Source organism: Schistocerca americana, chromosome 3, assembly GCF_021461395.2.
Source record: "Schistocerca americana isolate TAMUIC-IGC-003095 chromosome 3, iqSchAmer2.1, whole genome shotgun sequence".
NCBI classification, from domain to species: Eukaryota; Metazoa; Arthropoda; class Insecta; order Orthoptera; family Acrididae; genus Schistocerca; species Schistocerca americana.
In genome coordinates this window covers 282,087,726-282,109,884 of record NC_060121.1, presented here as the reverse complement: position 1 = coordinate 282,109,884, position 22,159 = coordinate 282,087,726, and the positions used below count along the sequence as shown (strand labels likewise).

General features: G+C 41.8%; 1 protein-coding gene across 1 annotated transcript in view; it reads left to right on the top strand.

The window, feature by feature from the left end:
• The first annotated feature begins 2,045 nt into the window (after positions 1 to 2,045).
• Positions 2,046 to 22,159, top strand: part of LOC124606929 (U3 small nucleolar RNA-associated protein 4 homolog) — a 76,242-nt gene continuing 56,128 nt past the window's right edge. The window contains exons 1-5 of the mRNA XM_047139044.1: positions 2,046 to 2,240; positions 2,326 to 2,500; positions 2,587 to 2,658; positions 18,540 to 18,624; positions 18,840 to 19,038. Coding sequence (XP_046995000.1) covers positions 2,131 to 2,240; positions 2,326 to 2,500; positions 2,587 to 2,658; positions 18,540 to 18,624; positions 18,840 to 19,038 — 641 coding nt within the window. The 5' untranslated portion in view covers positions 2,046 to 2,130. The remainder of the gene's footprint in view (positions 2,241 to 2,325; positions 2,501 to 2,586; positions 2,659 to 18,539; positions 18,625 to 18,839; positions 19,039 to 22,159) is intronic.

Here is a 22,159-nt window from a genome sequence, read left to right as displayed (position 1 = left end):
TTTTCAAAATAAAAAAATGCAAGAAACAGAAAGGCAGAGCAAAATGGTCAGTACAGTGGCAGCTTCAGTGAAGGTAATTTTCACACATAAATTTACTTCATGAGTTGTGTGGCAAGTCTGACAATTCGTGTATTTATCTGATTATGGATTTGTAAACATATAATTAGCTTTTGACTCATGTGGCCTTACTTGTATAATAAGGAAAAATACTTGTATGAAGAGAGTAATTACTCAATATGAGTGGCTGTCACTGACATTAAGATTGCTGGCAATAGAAAAAACTACAAGGAGCTAGAATGTTCCACTGCAACTTTGAAACAAGCATTAAGTGAAATCACACTCAATATGTATGAAGTTATCTATTGTGTTCTTAAGTGGGATTTCACAAAGGCAAATAAAGTACCTCAATTCTGATAGGTTTCTGATAATATTTTTACTGTTTTAGACATGTTTCAGACTTAGACTATTCTTAGAATTTGTAGGTGCAGCCAGTGAGCAACAGTTTAGTTTATTTCTGAGTCAGGATTTTCAGTGCACTGTCTGATGTATACCAACGTCTTATTATGGAATTTTGCACCAAAATATTAAATTCTGTTCTGAATTCTAGACAGGAAGTCATTGCCTATCTCATTCATTGTGTTCCTCGATATCTTTCCTTCTAGTATAGTGGATTCTAGAGTTCACTCCTAATTCATTCTTGTTATGAACTACATATTATTTTAAGAATTGAAACAAATGTAAGAATTCTTAGGTATCCGAATGTATGTGTGTGTGTGTGTATTCTGTCATATAAGATTATAGCACAGGACAGGACTGAGTGAAAATATGCTAGTAATTCTTTTTGCAGGCCAACATAATAAGAGCGATTTCTAATTGCAAAGCAATCACAACTGAGCATTTAGGTTCAGTTATCTACATGCTAGTGCCACCTCAGTTTGATGAAATGTTATCTATCAGTAGCATCTATTAGAGGATTTGCATACAGCTCTGGTTTAATATCCCTCAGTCGTTATTTGCATGATTTTTGTCTTGTAGATGAGTCAACAGATTTGCAAAAGACAAGTTCATAACAGTTACTGTTATCTACAAGAGAAATATTAAACTGTGTTTTATATGATTCAGTTTCATCGGTCATAAAGCAGAAGATGTCCTAATACCACAAATTTGGTTTATCTATTTCGTCGACCCCGGCCCCAGACGAATAGATTTCGTTAATTTGTTTAGCTATTTGCGGTAAACAATCGGCTACGGTTTTTTATTAGTAACAGGTACTGTGTACATGTTTGCCATAGGATCGACCACCTTTTAAGTTTTTTGTGAAATAACTGTAAGCAGATGCCTTCTTATCTCACCGAGCGAGGTAGTGGAGTGGTTAGCACACTGGACTCGCATTCGGGAGGAATACGGTTCCAACCAGCGTCCGGCCATCCTGATTTAGGTTTCCCGTAATTTTTCTAAATCGTTTCAGGCAAATGCCGCTATGGTTCCTTTGGAAGGGCACGACCGACTTCCTTACTATTCTTCCCGTTGGGACTGACGACCGCATTAGTCCACCCCCCCCCCCCCCTCCCCAAATCAACCAACCAACATTCTTATCTTGATTACTGTATTCCTAGCTTTTAACTTCCCACAAACATGTTAGACTCATACACATTTCAGTAAGTTCAGCGATGAACTTTCTGGAGCCCTAGCGTGTATCTGCATTTTTAAAGTTCACTCTTCATGCATAAACGGGAAACGCTACAACATACTGATCAAACAAGTGAATCAAACACGTTTCGCACGCCTGATTTGCAGCGATCTTGTATTCACAGGGTACAATTTGCCTGCGCAGGAGTAGTCGGCGCCTACAGTTTTGAGAAAGCTCCTCAGACCCTCCAACTTCTACTTTTACTCCCATCTCGTATCTGCGCAAATCCTGTCCACACGCAACGTGCGCTTTGCGCAGATTGTGAAACCTCGTCGTGTGTCGACATACCTTCGATTCCAAAGAGGAGCGCCTTCGGGATACACGCTTACTTGCCTTGATCCTCGTGGAATTACTTCGGTTCGGAATATCTTTGCACGAGAAGCCATGTGGGCACGTTGTCGGTTTGTTTATATTTTGGTGTGGAAGTGAAACAGTCAGGAATGGAAAAGAATTTGTGTAAAGTGCATAACATCAGGTTCTATAATTTGGAGCCACGAGCCATACACTGCATAGCATATGAATCAAGCCACCGAAAACTTGCCGTATCCAGGTGTATATCCCAAGTGACAGATTAATAAAGTTCTCACTTATTACATGTTGAACATGTATATGTTATTAAATACTTTATTTTGCAGAGCTGACAGCTCCTTAGAAATCTGGGATGTAAGTAATGCTCCCCACGTGGAACGTTTCATTCCTGGTGCATCGGATAGTTCTATAGAAGCACTTAGTTGGTGTGGAACTCGACTTTTCAGCACTGGCCTTCAGGGTGTTATTGTTGAGTATAATCTCATCAAACTTTCCCCCAAGGTACGTGTTTTTCGTTTGATACAAATCAAGATAACTAAGGGAATGGAAAAAAATTTTCGTTCAACATTAAATTTCCTTTTTTTCAGTCAGTCACGCCGGTAACAGCAGGATTTTCTGCCTGGTGTTTGGACGTAAATAGGACTCATTCTTCACTAGCAGTAAGTAATCAGCGGCAGCTTTACAATAATATGGGCGTTCAGTTTATTTCCCTTCCACTCCTTCTTCTTACAATATTGTATTACATCTGTTAACTTATATGAAATCTGTACTCACTGTAGACTACAATTACGTAACATTTCCACGCATATGAATGAATTTATAGTTCGTTTTTGCCAAAGGAGCCCCTTTTGTGTACGTGTTTTAACAATATTTCAGAGACATCAGAAATTTGCGTGTTTGGAACGAAAACGTGTCATAAACTCGCAGATTGCTGCTTTGTGTTGTCATTTTGACCGGTTTAAGGGTGTGCGAGTGAATTTGTTTTTATCTTAGGCTTAATCTGTGTGCATGATTTCGTGCTCTTTCTTCTACTTGCATACCATAAACATAAAAATAGGCTCATTTGTTTTTGTATAGTTTAGAGCACAGGCTTGTGTACATATGCAGTTTCTCCTGCCAATGAGATTTGTTAGCGAAAAATTTATACTGGGAAACAGAAGAGCCAAATAAGTTAACACCCCTGTCTTCAACTCAACATAATAAGAGGCTTTGGGTCGACAGAAGCGTCCGATCCAACGCGTCGGCTTTGACCCGTGACGTAAGGGTGTTGTCGTGTGTGACGTCATGACGGCGCGGAGTTTGGTTTGAGTGTGGCTGTCTCCAGTTCTGTTTGATCTTATTTGATTTACTTTTCTGATCTGTTCGTTCTATCTCGTGAGATTTTTTTTTAAATTTAAAAACACTTATTACTTATTTTAATTATCTGTTTCCTCGAATTTCTGTTTTAGTTTATTATATTTATCTTTCTGATCTGTTCGTTCTATCCCGTGAGATTTTTTTTTTTAAAAGACAAAAAACACCAACCAGCTACTGAAGCATCTTTATCTTCTATGGGTTGCAGGGGTTACGACCCCTGGGGAGGTGGGTGGGTATTCATGCATGGCTGTCTTCACTTACACGTTGTAGCTACGCAAGGCGTCTAAATTTGTTTATGTTTAGTTTGCCCCCCACCGAAAACACCCCATTTCCCGCGCTTGTCCCGTTAGTGTCATTAGGCTTCTTGTGGAAAGTGTGTGTGTTTGTTTTTGTTTCCGCCATATTTGTGACGTCATGGGTCAAAGCAGACGGGTGGGATCGGACGCTTCCGTATTTCCAGTTATTTCTTCAAGGAATTTTAATCAAGTGCAGTGGTGTTAGCACACTGGACTCGCTTCAGTAGAATGACAGTTCAGACCCATCGTGATTTAGATTTTCTGTGATTTCCCTAAATTGCTCCAGGCAAATGGGGGATGGTTCCTTTGAAAGGACACTGCCAGTTTCCTGCCCCATCCACATCAAATGTAAGCTTGTGGACTGGTAAGATAAGAGCTGAGGAGCCTCTCTGCAGAATCAGTGAGGAGAGGAATGTGTGGAAAACTTTGACAAGAAGAAGGGACATGATAGAACATGTGTTATGAATCAAGTAATAACTTCATCGAGCATGGAGAGTAAAACCTGTAGGGAACACAGTGGGATTATATCCAACAAGTAATTGATGTTAGGTGTAAGTATACCTCTTAAGCTGAAGTAGAAAGCTATTAACATACACTTCTGGCATCAACAGATAATTTTGTTTGAAGGTATATTTAATGTGTGCCTTTCCGTGATTAAGACCCAAACTAATGTTGACTTCAAGTTTTTCAGGTAAATTCACTGATTCATTAGATTTCAGGATTGCAGCCATAGAAACCCTGTGTCATCCAAACAATACTTTTGACATATATTGTTGAGCCACCTTCTGAGTGACCGGACTGAATTTCAGTATGCTCATCTGGAAGATAACCAAAAAGTGTACAACTAAAATATCAGTATAAAAAAATGAATTTTCTGTAGCTGCAGGCCAAAAATCTATGGTAATTGATCAGTGTGGAAACTGTTATCTATGGAAAAGGATTAGGTTTTTTTGACTGTCTTCTTGGTTATGTGAATTCTGTAGTATGTCATCAGGATATATTGCACTTTTTGCAGTGTCAGCCAGAGTCACAGTAAGGTCACTTATGTAAGTTAAAAACAGAATGGGGTATGGCACCAGATCTTGAAAACCACTCTCCCATTCAGAGTTTGGTTTTAGTTTTGTTGTGCAGTTTGTCATTGAGAACCTATGTTTTCTGACATGAAAGGAAGACTGCATCCGTGCTAGGCAGATACCAGTACAGGTAAAAATGTAACATTGTTACCTTATGAAGTAGAATTTTATGATTCATACAATCATAGGTACTGTTAAAGTAAAATAATAGTTAAAAGTGCATTTACAGCATCAGCTGCTGTTGTATTTCACACCAGTGTTATTCACAACTCGTGTGATGGATGATGGAAACCGAACACAAAGCATGAATTGGTTGTCAGTAGCAAATCAGAATCCCCATTCATAATTTCCTATGGTTTGTAAATAATGTTAGTTAGTATTTTGTTCTGTTAGATTAGAATGTAACCTCATTGTAATTTTCAGTAATATCGGGAATAAGATATACAAATGGGTTATTGCAGTGACAAACATGTATCTCTACACATCAGTCTGTTATGGCAGTCATATTTTTGTGTTGAGATTTATTGGCTTTGCCAACTCTCCAACAAAACTGTTACATTCCAACCTAATTTTGGCCTCAGGCTGTGCTACATGTCAGTTTGGCAGAACATCTGCTTTTCTTTCACTCGTGTTCGATGGCTTCTCCAGCTCAATCAGATTATCAAAGTACAGCATAACCTAGGCCTCTGGAATCACTACAGGCCAGTCTGTCAACACATCTAATTCTTTCCATTCGTGAAATGAATAAGAAAGTCAGCAACAAACCTTAAAGTTCATGATAATCAGATCAGTAAAACTATTCTAGCACACTCTGTATTGGAAACAAATGTAATCAAATCAAATTTTCTGCTGAAAGAAAACATTAGATACAGCGATTCGCTTTGTCTAACGCATACTGTAGCTATACCAACAGAAACAAACTGCCAATTTCAGCCCAGAATGCAGAATCCTGGAACATATTCTCAGTTTGAATATAATAAAGGCTCTTTAGACTTACGCACACAGATCAGTATGGTTTTAGAAAGTGTTGCTCATGCAGAACTCAGCTTGCCCTTTTCTCACATGATATCCCATAAACTATGGATGGAGGGCAACAGCCAGATTTCATATTTCTAGGTTTCAGGAAAGCGTTTCACATCCATAAACTATGGATGGAGGGCAACAGGCAGATTTCATATTTCTAGGTTTCCGGAAAGCGTTTCACATAGTACCCCATTGCAGGCTGTTAACAAAGGTACGAACGTATGGAATAAGTTCACAGATATGTGAGCGACTCGGAAACTTCATAAGCAGTAGTACACAGTATGTTGTCATTGACAGTGAGTGTTCGTTGGAGACGGGCACCGTCAGGAAAGTGTGATAGGACCACTGTTGCTCTCTGTATAAATAAATTATTTGGCATGCATGGTGGGAACCAATCTGCGGTTGGTTGGTGATGATTCCATAGTGTTCGTTAAGTTGTCATAGTTGAGTGACTGTAAATGTTAAAAGTTAACATAGACAAAATTTATAGTTGGTGTGATGAATAGTAGCTAGCTGTAAATTTTAGAAAATGTAAGTTGACACAGATGAGTAGGAAGAACAAGCCTGTGATGTTCAGGTACAGTATTAGTAGTGTCCTGCTTGCTATAGTGAAGTCATTTAATATCTTGCTGTAAAGTTGCAAAGTGATATGAAATGGAACAAGCAGTTGAGACCTGTAATAGGGAAGGCGAATGGTCAACTTCGGTTCTTAGGGAGGATTTTAGTAAAGTTTTGTTCATCTGTAAAGGAGACTGTTGTGTCGGTATCTGGGCCGACACCGTGAAGTTGAGATGGCTAAAAAGGCAAGCTAGACTAACGCAGACGGGCGTGAAGTACTGGAACAGGTTTAATACTTAACTTTACTCAAACATTGTGGTACATCGATCTTGACGATACACAGGAGACTTTAAGTACAATCACTGTATGGCTAATGGCGCCTTGCTAGTTCGTAGCCATTAACTTAGCTGATGGCTATTCTGTCTCTCGGCTAATGAGAGAGAAAGGCTTCGTACATCTGGTCGGTAGCTAGGTTCTCGTACAACTGGGCGGTAGCTAGGTTCTCGTACAACTGGGGCGAGTGCTCTCTCGTATCACGAGACCTGCCTTGGTGGTGGCGCTAGGTCTGCGATTACACAGTGGCGACACGCGGGTCCGACATGTACTAAATGGACCGCGGCCGATTTAAGCTACCACCTAGCAAGTGTGGTGTCTGGCGGTGACACCACATTCCTCCCCCGCAAATCGGCGAACGGTCGTGCGATAAGGCTTCCGCCCGCCGTGGGGAGGACCACATGTTGACGTATGCGATGAGGTGGGGAGCCTAACAACAGGCGAGGCTGTGCCACCCGCACCCGGCCATTCGGTCCGAGGGGAGCTAGGAAACGCCTGAAAAACTAGTCCAGGGTGCACGTCAACATGCGGTGTATGCGCCCGTAAAGAGACAGGAGGGACCGAAGGATCAACCTCCATTGCGTCGGGGTAGCCGACGCGCGATGACGTCATGTGGTCCGGAGCGGGCGGGAGTTCCATGGCGGAGGACAGCTGGTCACGGGAAGCGATCGGCGGCGCGTGACCCTGGGAGGCGCTTGGCGGCTGCAACGAAGCGTCGAATGCGGGCGGCGCCGGCGGGAGAACAAGCGGCGGCGGCGGCGGCGGCTGCTGCTGCTGCAGCGGCGGCGGCGCGTCGCCATGGGGCAAAATGGAAGGCATCGTCGGTAACACTTGGGGATGAGGCGAGCCAGTAGATGGGTCCCCAGGGCGCTGACCGGACGGCACCGTCGCTGAAAGCAGACGGGGAGCGGCAGAACCCGAGCGACGACAGAGGCGCAGCTGATTGAGATGCCGACGCACCTCACCAGAGGCCCCCAAAACCAAATACATCACGCGGCCGAGGCAGCGAAGAATGCGCCCTGCGAGCCAACGCCGTGAACCTCGATAGTTGCGATAAAATACAACGTCGCCTGGAGCAAAAGCAGGAGTCTGCCGCTGCACAGGAACCTGATGCGGCGGATGCAGCAAAGACATCAAGGTGCGATGAGGACGACCGTGGAGCAACTCAGCCGGCGAGCGACCATCTCGGGGCTGAGAGCGATACGAAGACAAAAAGAGCAACAATGCGTCCTCCCGAGAATGCGACTCTTTCAATTTCAACATCTGTGACTTGAAAGTCCGGACCAAACGTTCAGCGGCACCGTTGGACTGAGGCGAAAACGGCGCGGATGTCAGATGTTGAATACCATTGGCCTGGCAGAATGACTGAAATTCTGCGGACATGAATTGTGGGCCATTGTCGGAAACAATAGTCTGCGGAAGACCTTCAATGCAAAAGATAGCAGACAACGCTTGGATGGTGGCGGAGGACGTCGTGGAAGACATCCGGACAACAAAAGGAAAATTACTGAAGGCATCGACCAGAACCAACCATCGAGCATTCCAGAATGGACCAGCAAAATCAATGTGCAAGCGTTGCCAAGGGGAAGTGGCTTTTGGCCACGCAAAGACTTTCCGCGGCGGTGCGGACTGTTTTTCGGCACACGCCATGCAAGAAGAACACATATTCGTAATCGCAGCATCGATTCCGAACCAAGTACAGTGCTGACGAGCAAGTTGTTTCGTTCGCACTATACCCCAATGTCCTTGGTGAAGAAGCCGTAAAACAGAGGACTGTAACGAACGTGGGACCACGACTCTGGACTGATCATTATCAGAACGCAACAACAAAACACCACGTCGAACAAAAAGTCTCTCCTTGTGAGCAAAAAATCGGCGAACCAACGGGTCCTCGATCCGAGACTTTGACAAAGGCCATTGCGTAGCAACAAAACGTAAAACAGTAGCAAGGACAGGGTCAGCAGCTGTGGCTGTAGCGACACGACGAAAATCAATCGGAAACGATTCGACCACTTCATCGGTTTCCGAATCAATGAACATGCAAGCAAGTTCGGAAGAATCGAATGCTTTATCCTCAGCAACAGGCAAACGGGACAACGCATCGGCGTTTCCGTGCTTAGCAGTGGACCGATACAAGATATCGTAGCGGTACTGCGAGAGGAAAATAGACCAGCGAATGAATTTCTGCGCTGTACGTGGAGGTACAGGCTTGGTCGGATGAAAAAGCGATGTCAAAGGTTTGTGGTCTGTGATGATGGTAAAGTGACGACCATACAAGAAATCATGGAACTTAGTAACACCAAACACGAGAGCCAAAGCTTCTTTCTCTATCTGTGAATAATTTCTTTGCGCAGACGAGAGCAATTTGGACGCAAAGGCAATAGGGCGATCATGGGAGCCAACTTTGTGCGCAAGCACAGCACCGATCCCGAAATCCGATGCATCTATCATCAACAAAAGGGGTTTCTGGGGATCGAATGGCGTAAGGCAAGTATTAGAAAGCAACGCCGATTTCAACTGGCGAAAGGCGCGTTCACATTCCGTCGTCCAGACGAACGGAACACCTTTACAGCGTAAGCGATGAAGCGGAGCTGAAATGGAAGAGGCATTGCGCACATATTTATTGTAATAAGTAATTTTACCCAACACACTCTGTAGCTGTTTCACATTTTGAGGGGAAGGCAATTCTTGTATGGCACGGAGGTGCTCTGATGTATGCCTTGGGCATTAATGACATGTCCCAGGTATGGTAAGTCACGAGCAAAAAACACACATTTGTCCTTCCTCAAGCGAAGACCATTTTGCCGCAAGACCTGAAATAATGTTCGTAAGTTCGCAAGATGATTTTCTTCTGTCTGTCCGGAGATCACTATATCGTCCAGATAGTTTGCTGCAGTAGGGACTGACGCACAAATAGTTTGTAAATATTGCTGAAACGAGGCAGGGGCGGATGCACACCCGAATGGCAGTCTTTTGAAGCGGTACAATCCAAGATGCGTGTTAACCACCAATACGCGCTGGGATTCGTCGTCCACCGGTATTTGCAAGTACGCATCGGCTAGGTCCAACTTTGAAAAATATTTTCCCGGGCACAGTTTAGCAAAAAGATCTTCCGGGCGGGGCAAAGGAAAAGTAGCAGTCACTAGCTGTGGATTCACTGTGGCCTTGAAGTCCACGCAAAGTCTCAATTTTCCGGAAGGTTTTGGCAAAATTACTAAGGGTGAGGCCCAGAGAGAAGCTTGCACACGTTCAATTACACCCTGTGATTCGAGATCGTGTAACGTTCTTGCGACCTCCTCACGCAATGCGTGGGGAACATTGCGCGCCCTGAAAAATTTCGGTTGCGCGTTTACCTTCAGTTCTAAATGTGCTTCATAGTTTTTAGCGCAACCTAAGCCCGGTGCAAAAATGTCTGCAAATTCGTCACACAGCCGAGAAACACTGTCTGTAGGCACAGTTTGATTCACTGATAGCACCTGATTTACAATAGACATGTTAAACAACTGAAACAAATCTAGACCAAACAAGTTCACTGCAGAAGAAGAACGAAGAACGTAAAATGACACAAGTTTTGTTTGTCCCTTGTATGTCGCAAGAAGGCTGCACTGTCCTAACACAGGAATTTTCTGTCCGGAATATGTAGTTAGCTTAACATTTGCGGAACGCAACGGAGGTTTGCCCAGTTGTTTGTACGTGTCGTGATTGAGCAATGAAACTGCAGCTCCGGTATCGAGCTGGAATGGTATCACTTTGCCTTCAAAGTCTAAGTCCACAAAAAGTTTATTGTCCTGCCGACGACAAAAGCGACTGTTTTGTGCAATTTGAATAGACACTGGTACAGAATCACTTGCTAATTGACGTGATTTCTGGCGACGTCGACGCACAGTTTTTGTGGGACGAACACAGTTACTGTTAGAGAAAGTGTCACTGGACGAAGCGGAATTAACGACATGAATGTCCATAGGCGAAGGTCCACGAGCCTGAGTGTCCTTGGTTCGATTCCGGCGCGAAGCAAAGGGCCTGGAATGATTGTGATTGTCTGATCTGAGCTTTTTCTGGCAAACACTTTGAACATGTCCTTTCTTATTGCAGAAAAAGCAAATAGCTTGGCGTGACGGGCAATGTTCACGCGAATGTCTAGTAGCACACCGCGGGCATGATTTCACTGCATTTGTGTGCTGGCGCGACACACGTGGCTTAGCGCGCGGCGGCAGCTGTGCGGACGTGCGCGAGGCCCGGTTACCGGGCCGCGCAGCGCGTCCAGCGGGCCGGTTAATGTTACACACGGCTGGCGAAGTTTCAAAAGATTCCTGAGCACAGTCAAGTGTGTCCTGTCTATCCAATATTTCTATCACTTGTTGAAGGGAGGGATTAACTAGTTTCAAAATTTGCTCCCGTATGCGAACATCAGAAACGTTCTGTGCAATTGCATCACGCACCATTGTATCTGAATAAGAAAGACCACAGTCACATTCAAAGGCACAGTCCCTAGTAAGTCCTTGCAATGTTGCTACCCACTCCCTATTAGTTTGACCGGCCGTACGTTTTGTACGAAAGAACGTATACCGTTTTGCAACCACATTAACTGTTTCTTTGAAATAGGCATCTAATACAGACAAAATTTCCTCGTAGGACAGAGTTGCTATGTCTCGTCGGGGAAACAATTTCACTATCACACGGTATGTGGACACACCGACACTAGAAAGCAAAAACGGCTGCCGCTCATTACCTTGAATTGTGTAGGCTGCTAGATGAAAGTTGAACTGGCGAGACCACTCGTGCCAGGTCTCATCGGCTGCCACGTATGGTCGAAAGGGAGGTGCAACAGCGTTTAGTGGCAGCGGTAGCGAAGAAGCGGCGGCGGCCGCATCGGTGTGCAGCGCACGTTGACCCTGGACGAGCTGTCCAAGGGCATCCAATAACGCCTGCGTCTGCTGATTCTGCAAGCGATAAAATTCGGACAGTACATCTGGAGAATGTGGCGAAGCCATGACACAATTAAATGCAAGCAATCAGAAAGAACACTTTAAATCGTCGCCAATATTGTGTCGGTATCTGGGCCGACACCGTGAAGTTGAGATGGCTGAAAAGGCAAGCTAGACTAACGCAGACGGGCGTGAAGTACTGGAACAGGATACGTAATTAATGTTAGGAAGAAAAGTACGGAGCAGGTTTAATACTTAACTTTACTCAAACATTGTGGTACATCGATCTTGACGATACACAGGAGACTTTAAGTACAATCACTGTATGGCTAATGGCGCCTTGCTAGTTCGTAGCCATTAACTTAGCTGATGGCTATTCTGTCTCTCGGCTAATGAGAGAGAAAGGCTTCGTACATCTGGTCGGTAGCTAGGTTCTCGTACAACTGGGCGGTAGCTAGGTTCTCGTACAACTGGGGCGAGTGCTCTCTCGTATCACGAGACCTGCCTTGGTGGTGGCGCTAGGTCTGCGATTACACAGTGGCGACACGCGGGTCCGACATGTACTAAATGGACCGCGGCCGATTTAAGCTACCACCTAGCAAGTGTGGTGTCTGGCGGTGACACCACAGAGACCACATGTAGGACGCTAGTATCACCTATTCTTGAGTACTGATTGTTTGTTTAGGATCTGTACAAGGTTGGATTGAAGGAAGACATTGTAGCAATTCAGAGGCAGTCTGGTAGATTTATTACAGGTAGGTTTGAACAATATGTAAGTCTTTTGAAGATGCTTCAGGAGCTCAAATGGGGATCCAAGGAGGGAAAACGATATTCTTTTCAAGAAACACTATTGAGAAAATTTAGATAACCTGCATTTGAAACTGACTGACAGGTGATTTTACTCCTGCCAACAAAATTTGCACATAAGGACCACAAAGATAAGACACAAGAAATTAGGGCAGATACATAGGCATATGGGCAGTCACTCCTCCCTTGCTCTGTTTTCAAGTAGGACAGGGAAGGAAATAAGTTGTAGTTGTATAGGGTACACTCTGCCAACACACCATATGGTGGCTTGCAGAGTATCTTTGTAGATACAGATCCCACCATCCTCCTCTCTCTCTCTCTCTCTCTCTGCACAAGATTTAATTCTCTGGTAGAAATGCCATCATATGCAAGTGTTAGTGTCATAAGTGCTTTCATAATCTGTTGGTGATGTATGAAAGATGTTTAACAAGAAGCGTAATGCATCTTTTTTTGTACTGTGTGTAATATTTGATACTTCTATGAAGTCATAATTATTGAGTTTTCCAGAAAATGATTTCAATATTATTCAACAGCTTTTATATTGGAGCTCAGTTTTATTGTCTTACTGTTTTTATCTATGTAATGTCGTCCTGTTCTTTTTTCCCCCTTGGGGTACATTTATTTTGCTTTTTAGACAGCGGTTGGTCAGTAGTCCTGTTCAAACAGAATATTGGCATTGCTTCTTGGTTTTCTGTATCAGTACTGATTTTGACTTACTGTATTGGCACCGGGCCTTTCATTTACATTGTATGGTTTGAGTGCAGTTTTTGGCATCAGTTCAAGTTGGTTCACACTGATTTTGTGTGCCTCCTTTTTTCCAACTGTTGTGTCACGTTTTTCAGTTTTTTTCTATTTCAGTATTTTCTTTGGTTTGTGGTTATTTTAGTTTGTACCTATCCAGAAGCACCAATTTTCCTTGATTCAATATTTATTATTAAGAATTTACACAATTCTATAATTGATGTTCATATTTTTGTGCCATGGGGATGAGTGATGTCATTGTCTCCATTTTGCATTTCTGGGCATAGGATGACTTCATTGGTCAAACTCAGTGGATGGTGTCGAAGGCTCTGATTTATCGGAACTGACCTGTCATCCTCATTTGGGAAGTTCAAAGTCCAGAACGGACTACACCATGTTTCGTATGAGGTTAAATAACTACTCACCAATTAGAAAAGGTGGAGAGCATTGTACAGACCGGCAAGTAATAGCTAAAAATTTTGATAAAATTCTTCTTCAAACCTCTCTCTCTCTCTCTCTCTCTCTCAATGATAAAATTCTTCTTCAAACCTCTCTCTCTCTCTCTCTCTCTCTCTCTCTCTCTCTCTCTCTCTCTCTCTCTCTCTCACACACACACACACACACACACACTCACTCTGTATGTGAATGAGAGAGTGGGCCAGACACACACACACACACACACACACACTCACTCTGTATGTGAATGAGAGAGTGGGCCAACACACACACACACACACACACACACTCACTCTGTATGTGAATGAGAGAGTGGGCCAGGAAACTTCCACAGCATTTCTTCAAGGACTTCGTTGGAATTTTATGTGTAGTAATGTGGGGTAAATAGGGTGGCCAGACAGAGATTTGAACCCTGCTCCTCCAGAATTAGGCGTAGGGCCATTATCTTAACCATTCTACTGCCTCAGTTGGTCGTCTGTTTTGAACGCAACAGTATGTCAATCACATATATAGACAGTAAGAAAATAATATTTATTAATAAGATTGTGACCATGGAAGACACGTCTAGAACTCTTGCAAAGAGGACATGTTGCTGGAACATATATCAATACACTCAGTTAAGAAACTGAGTAATCTGGGGAATTATGAAGGAGGAGAATTTTAGTGAATACCAAAGATTAAAATGTATTTGGACCATTGAGTGTATTAGGTGTGAACATGGTCGTGATAAAAGGAAGTGGAGCATGTCTAACATTTGTATGACTGATGACAGAGAAAGGTTCAAAATGTACATTTGTGATGTATCAGTCACTTTTGCTTTGATTCCTATATTGATTTCAGATGTACTCCCTTAGTCAGTGATTATTCAATATTCCGTTTCTCTAGTGTTTATACACAGCCAACATGGTTTACGCACATCATTGGCACAAAATAACAAAAAGTAGTAATATTTTTATATGAGTATGATAATCTCAGAGCAGAGCTTTGTCTACATACATTATCACTGTATGTGAATCATTTTATTGAGGTCAAAGTGGAAGTATTGCAGTACAAAAAGCAATTCAGAGTGCTAGAGGACATTCACCTACTGACATGATTTATAATTGAATTTCTTTGAAAATTTGATTTCAAGATATTGAAACAATTTGTGTTGCTCATTATGCTTGCCCCCTGATTATCATCTGTTGGAGTTGCATATACATAACATCACCATTTAACCATGGAAATTAGATGCACAGCTGTTTAAGGGGAGATGGAACGCCCTATCTCGATAATGTTAAAATTAGTGACTTGGCTTCCTGTATTTCAGGAACCACTGTAGCCATTGACATGAAACTTTTACAGGACATTATACTGTGTGTTATGAGTCTACTGAACTATAATAATTGCATTTCAGCCACTGGTTCCAGAAATACAATTTTTTAATTACACAGTTAAAATTTTGTTTACTTTTTTCCTACATCATCCTAAATAATTTTAATTATACACAACATTATGTTCTTCTTTTAGTTCAGTAGACTCACAATATGTATGTTGTTACTCCTTGAAAATCTGAATACTCTACTCGAAGTGGTTTCTAAGATTTAGGGAAAATGTGACAGAAAATGTAAATTTTCAGGAAAGGCTTCTAAAGTTTCAAAAGACAGTAACTCACTTAATATATGCTTAATTTTTTTAGGCACTCAGAAGCACCTTGCACATACTGTATATCATCCTCTTTATCTTTTTCCAAGCTTTTTCTTCTTTTCTTCTTTCTGGACTGCTTAGTGGCCAACTGTACTGCATACTTTGCTTTATCAATGTGACCTTGTCCATCTGTTCAAGTTCTCTGATACAGTTTGATTGAGGATTAATTCCCATATGCTGTAGCACTTTCACCCTACCAAGTTGCCATGATTAAAAACAGTAACAGCATGACTGACAACCCCCCCCCCCCCCCCCGCCCCCCAATTTAGTGTCTTCATTCCATCAAAAACATTTTTTGGTAAGCGAGTCCATATAAGATTATTGAATGACTCGCTGGGATTTTGAGTCTGACCATGCAGACACTTCTTCAGTAATTCAGGATTTGCCAGGTCTCTGTAAATAGGTTTTATGATATCCATGATGGTATGTTGATGGCTGCATGAACTGTTTGAGTATGGGGTATTGTGGTAATTGCACGATGAATCAGGTCCAGGAGGGCAAAGGTGGTGTACTGCTTTTTCATCAGTTGACAGTCTGTGGCAGAAGGTAGCCCATTTCGCCTGCTTCATTTTCAACAAATCCTCAGTATTATTTGTTATGGCCATCCCATAATACTGCTGTAGTTCATCAATCATTTTGTCTGTCGGCCTGCCTCTTGAGGTTTTACTATCAGAAAGTTTCTTGTCTCTCAGACTTTTTCAACTTCCTCAACCTGGTGACCATCCTCTTCTGGACATGACCAACACATTCCAGTTTTGTGATAATCTTCACACCATAAGGCTGAGCGGTTAGTACACTGTTACATGCTTTTGAGTCTCCATCACCTAAGAACTTAGTGTAACACACTCCCTTTTCGTTCACAGATTGACTAAAGATTTCAATAGCTGCAGAGAACTCCATACCACCACTTGTTCCTTCATAATTTCTGTAACAGATATGCCCTTCTTCATTCCCTGAATTACACTTATAACAATGTTTGGTTAAAATCTGGAAATCTATTACCTTTCCAGTGTCCACACTGATCACTGTAGTGACAGAATTCTGTGCTTCTGCCAAGTGCCATCAAAAGTTACTGGTATGTCAGTCATACCATCAGCTTTGTTTGCAGCACCCTTCATTCACTCACATGCAACAGATTCCGCATCAACTCCAATAAATCCTGCATACTTGTCCATTTTACAAGGTGGGTGTGGCATATTCATCATGCACACATTGTTTCTGCTGCAGTGTATCCTTTGCTAATAACTCTCAATCCATAAAACCACCTGACATTTACTCCAAAATAATTATTTTTACACTTATCAGAATTCCAAAATGAACGAGTATATTTACAACTGGCACAATTAATGACAAGTTTCCTGGCTAGTCCATTTGATACCTCACTGTCTTCATGTTTTAACTAGCCCTCCACATATTTTACAACACACACATTCACCCAACACCCTTGTTAGGATGTGTAAATCTATCAGAATATAACCTAACCTACCATTTACATTACTTTCGTTATGAGAAAACTGTGTATCACAATGTTTTATTTTAATCTTCTTAGCACTAATGGATGTTTCTCTAGATACTAACGAGTTTGCCTGTATTTCATTGCCTGTAACTTCACATGCCAAACACAATGTTTCCCTTTATTCGAAAATCTATTACCGTGGAACCCATATCGTTTTGGGATAGAGCACTTGCCTGCAAAAGGCAAAGGTCCCGAATTTGAGTCTCGGTCCGGCACACAGTTTTAATCTGCCAGGAAGTTTCATATCAGCGCACACTCCGCTGCAGAGTGAAAATATCATTCTGGAAGCATTTACCAATCCGTTCATTACTTTTCCTTGGAAAAACATTAGCACTTTGACATACATTGTGTGTTTATACTATGAAATGATGCGATACTGTTTTTGACTGTGTTACCAATACAAACACATAATTTAACCTTTATAACACAGCAGTCCATAGCCTTCTGTATAAAACATTAAAACATTAGCGATTTTATAAGATCTTGAAGTAATGCATGTAAAAATTTTAACATTTTCAAACGGTGTAGATTATATTTAATAAAATACACTATATATATAATCATTTTATTAGGAGAATTGCAAATTGTATAATGAGATTAAAATCCAAAAATCTGAAAAAGAATTTTTTTCCATTCTAACTCCCTGTAACAAACTGAAGGCATTGCTTCTGTTGCGAGATAGAAACTGAAATGTTGGTACAAATGCATTTGAAAGCAATGGTAGCACATTGAAAAGACCTACTGTTTAGCAGATTGACAGCATATCAATACTAACATTGAGCACTGTACATAGAGGTGGAATCCAAAACTTTCGGGACTGGTGCTACCATTTGGAAAGCAGGGGTAGTAGATCTTTGTACCACTAGGTGGCGAGAGCTGCATATCTGATGAGACAGTGTGCGGAGTGGCATTCATCTAGGAGGACATGTTGCATGTCCACAGTGATATCGATAGTACTCTGTGTTTGGTTTGTGGTGATTTTACGATAGGTCTGCGAACAGAACAGCGCGTGTGTATCAAATTCTGTGCGAATCTCGGGTGCTACGGAGGCCCTTGCAATGATTCAGCAAGTGTTTGGGGGACAGAGCATGAGCTGGACGCGTGTGTTTGAGTGGCTCTTCAAGACTCAAAAAAGTGAGACAGGTTAAGAGCGAAGTGAAGAGCATGATCATCGTTTTCTTTGCTACCAAGAGAATTGTGCACAAAGAATTCATCCCACCCAACCAAATAGTGAATTCCGCGTACTTTTGTGACGTTTTGCGATGGCTCCATGAAAACGTGCGGCGACGATGTCCCAAACTTTGGCGTCAAGGGAACTGGCTGCTGCATCATGACAACGCGTCCTGTCACACATCCTTGCTCACCAGGACGTTTTTGGCAAAAAACAAAATGGCGGTTGTACCCCACCCACTGTACTCGCACTATTCCCAAAACTGAAACTGAAGTTAAAAGGCTGTCAATTTGACACTCTAGAGAGGATTCAAGAAGCATCACTGGGTGGTGATAAAAACCGTCAAAGAACAGGACATCCAGAAAATGTTTGACCAATGGCACAAGCGCTGGGACTAGTGTGTACGTGCTCATGGGAACTACTTCAAGGGTGATGGTAACTATTAGCCCAAAGTTAAGGTTTTCAACAGATGATAGCACCACTCCTGAAAATTTTGGATAGCACCTCGTATAAATCAGATTACAGCACTTGCAAAAAGTAGTGCAGATGAAAGTTATTTTTCTCCCAATGTTCTTTTAGCTAATATATCAATTTTCCAGGTCGGTACAGAAGATGGTTACATTAACATATTTTCCATAACAGATGATGGACTGCAGTATGAAAAAGTTCTGGACAAACAGGAAGGTTTGTGATAAACTTTTATTATGTAGTCACTTCAACACCATAGTTTTTAAATTAGGGGGTATGGATTGTCATCTTTTCTCTTGAAACCTATTTCTTTGCAAATATACTATGTAGTAGTTTTTCTGTCTTTGATGTACTGCAAATACATTATTTGTTTTCCCTGTTTTAAAAAAGAGCAGTTGTAATGAGTAATTATTGTTAATTTGATTTGACAGGCCGTATATTGTGTCTTTCTTGGGATGCAACTGGAGATTTCATAGTGAGCGGCTCAAGTGATACAATACGCATCTGGAATGTGAATACTGGACACGCCATCCATAGGATGACAACAGGACGCTCACAAACCAAAAAAGAAACTATTGTGTGGTGCTTAGCAGTGACTGATGATTTTACTGTAATTAGTGGTGACTCAAGGCAAGTTGTTATATTTTCAGAGTTGGTTGTAGATACTGTAGCATTCTATACCAAACGAAAGCGCTGGCATGTCGATAGACATACAAACAAACACAAATGTACACACAAAATTCAAGCTTTCGCAACCAATGGTTGCTTCGTCAGGAAAGAGGGAAGGAGAGGGAAAGACGAAAGGATGTGGGTTTTAAGGGAGAGGGTAAGGAGTCATTCCAATCCCGGGAGCGGAAAGACTTACCTTAGGGGGGAAACAAGGACAGGTATACACTCGCGCGCGCACACACACACACACACACACACACACACACACACACATACACAGACACAAGCAGACATTTGTAAAGGCAAAGAGTTTGGGCAGAGATGTCAGTCGAGGCGGAAGCACAGACGCAAAGATGTTGTTGAATGACAGGTGAGGTATGAGCGGCGGCAACATGAAATTAGCGGAGGTTGAGGCCTGGTGGGTAACGAGAAGAGAGGATATACTGATGGGCAAGTTCCCATCTCCGGAGTTCTGACAGGTTGGTGTTAGTGAGAAGTATCCAGATAACCTGGACGGTGTAACACTGTGCCAAGATGTGCTGGCCGTGCACCAAGGCATGTTTAGCGACAGGGTGATCCTCATTACCAACAAACACTCTCTGCCTGTGTCCATTCATGCGAATGGACAGTTTGTTGCTGGTCATTCCCACATAGAAAGCTTCACAGTGTAGCCAGGTCAGTTGGTAAATCACGTGGGTGCTTTTATACGTGGCTCTGCTTTTGATCGTGTACACCTTCCGGGTTACAGGACTGGAGTAGGTGTTGGTGGGAGGGTGCATGGGACAGGTTTTACACCGTTGGCGGTTACAAGGGTAGGAGCCAGAGGGTAGGGAAGGTGGTGTGGGGCTTCATAGGGATGAACCAAGAGGTTACGAAGGTTAGGTGGACGGCGGAAAGACACTCTTGGTGGAGTGGGGAGGATTTCATGAAGGATGGATCTCATTTCAGGGCAGGATTTGAGGAAGTCGTATCCCTGCTGGAGAGCCACATTCAGAGTCTGATCCTTAGTGTGACCTGTGGTTAAACAGCTATTTATAAAAAATAAAAAAAACCTGGGTATGTATCTGTTCAAGTCCTCTATTAGCCTTTCTCCTCCTTCCCACTCTCTGTCCATCTCATTCTCTCCCCTTCTTTCTCCACATTATTACTCTGCCGAGTAGGAAACCAGTTGTTCTTACCCCCACACCATTTCTCTCCAGATCATATCTATTTTGTTTACCAAATTGGTTAAAATAATTCCAGGAGTTTAGGATGAGCTTCTTACCCTTGGCTTTGTCTGCATATGCACCTTGTCAAATATATTTCACATGTTTTTGCACACGTATCTCACCTATAGTGAATTTTGCCCTGCAGTTTTATTTTCATCTACTCAGTATTTATGATGTTGTATCTCCTGACCTGTGTGTCATACAATGATAAAATTTTGCAGTCACTTGCAGTGGTATACGTATCTACAGTCTGTGAATCATGTTGGGAATGCAGTTAGTAGCAAAGAAGTAATAAATTGAAATGCCATGCTTGACGCGGCAGTTTTTTGTACAGCTCGGTGTTTATGACATCAAGCCTGCTGAACTACGTGCTATCCAATGGTATAATTTTGCCGGTACATTCAGTGGCATATGTGGATACTGTCTGCAAAATGTTGTGGAAACATTTTGTATTAAAGAAGTAATAAAGTAAAATATCATGCTTCATGCTGCAGTCTTACTGCATCAACAGTGAGAATGTAGTAAGCAGTAAACTTTTTCTCCTTCCGTCATTTCATGGGAGTTATCAGCGAGAAAAATTTTGCTGATGTTCGATATTATTTGTAAACTTCATTGCAAGTCACTAAGTACTATCATTCTCTAATACTGGATGAATAAAATATGGGTAATCAGGCATTGAGATCTACGTTACTTTTTCACCCCCACTCCTTTGATAGGAAGGTGTATATAAGATTGCCTGTGTGTTAATTTAGTACCTCCATTCCAAATTTCAATCAAATCCATCCTGCCATTTCAGTCTGAAGGAGTAACAAACTTACTATTACACAGACACCTCTCGTCTGTTACATTTTCAGATGCTAAGTTTGATTTGTTTGCAGATGATACAAACATTGTAATAAGTAGCAAGTCACGTATATATTTAAAAATGGCTGCTAATCAAATTTTCACTGACATTAATCCATGGTTTAAAGCTAATTCACTGTTATTAAATGTGACCCACTATATCCAGTTCAGAACTTTTAAGAGATTTCCTACCAACATATGTATAACATATGAAGACAGGCAGACCAAAGAGATTGACAGTGTTAAATTTCTGGGATTACAACTCAATAATAAATTCAATTTGGAAGGGCATACCACAGAATTGCTGAAGCGCCTAAACAAATCTGTGAAAACTATGTCAGATGTAAGAGATATTAACACTTGCATACTTTGCTTCATTTCATTCCATTTTGTCATACGGGATCATACTCTGGGATAACTCATCAAATTGAGAAGAAATTTTTTGCGTGCAAAAGCATGTAATAAGAATTGTTTTTGGTGTAAATTCAAGAAGATCATGTAGAAACCTGTTCAAGGAACTTTGTGTTCCAACCACTGCTTCTCAGTATATTTATTCCCAATTTGTTACAATTAATATATTTTTGTTTCCAACGAATATCTCAATACATAGTATCGATAGTAGGAATCAGAACAATCAATATAAAGACCTAAAATCACTTACCTTGGTCCAAAAAGGGGTCTAGTATTCAGGAACACACATTTTCAATAAAATGCCAGTTACCATTACAAACTTGGTTTCAGATAAAGCACTGTTTAAACAGAGTTTGAAAGACTTTTTGATAGGCAACTTCTTCTACTCAATAGGTGAATATCTAAACAGGGACTGTTAGACCAGCTTCAGTAAAAATGTCTGTTATATTTCAGTTTTGATAGCACTTGGCCACAACAATCAAGACAAGGTATTTTGTGGATGATCACTTTATTAAAAATGCATAACTATGTTTCATTTCGACAGTGTATTAATTCTGTAAATATTAGCAGATCCAGTTTACTATAATGTATCACCTATTTTTACTATCTCCTGACAAATG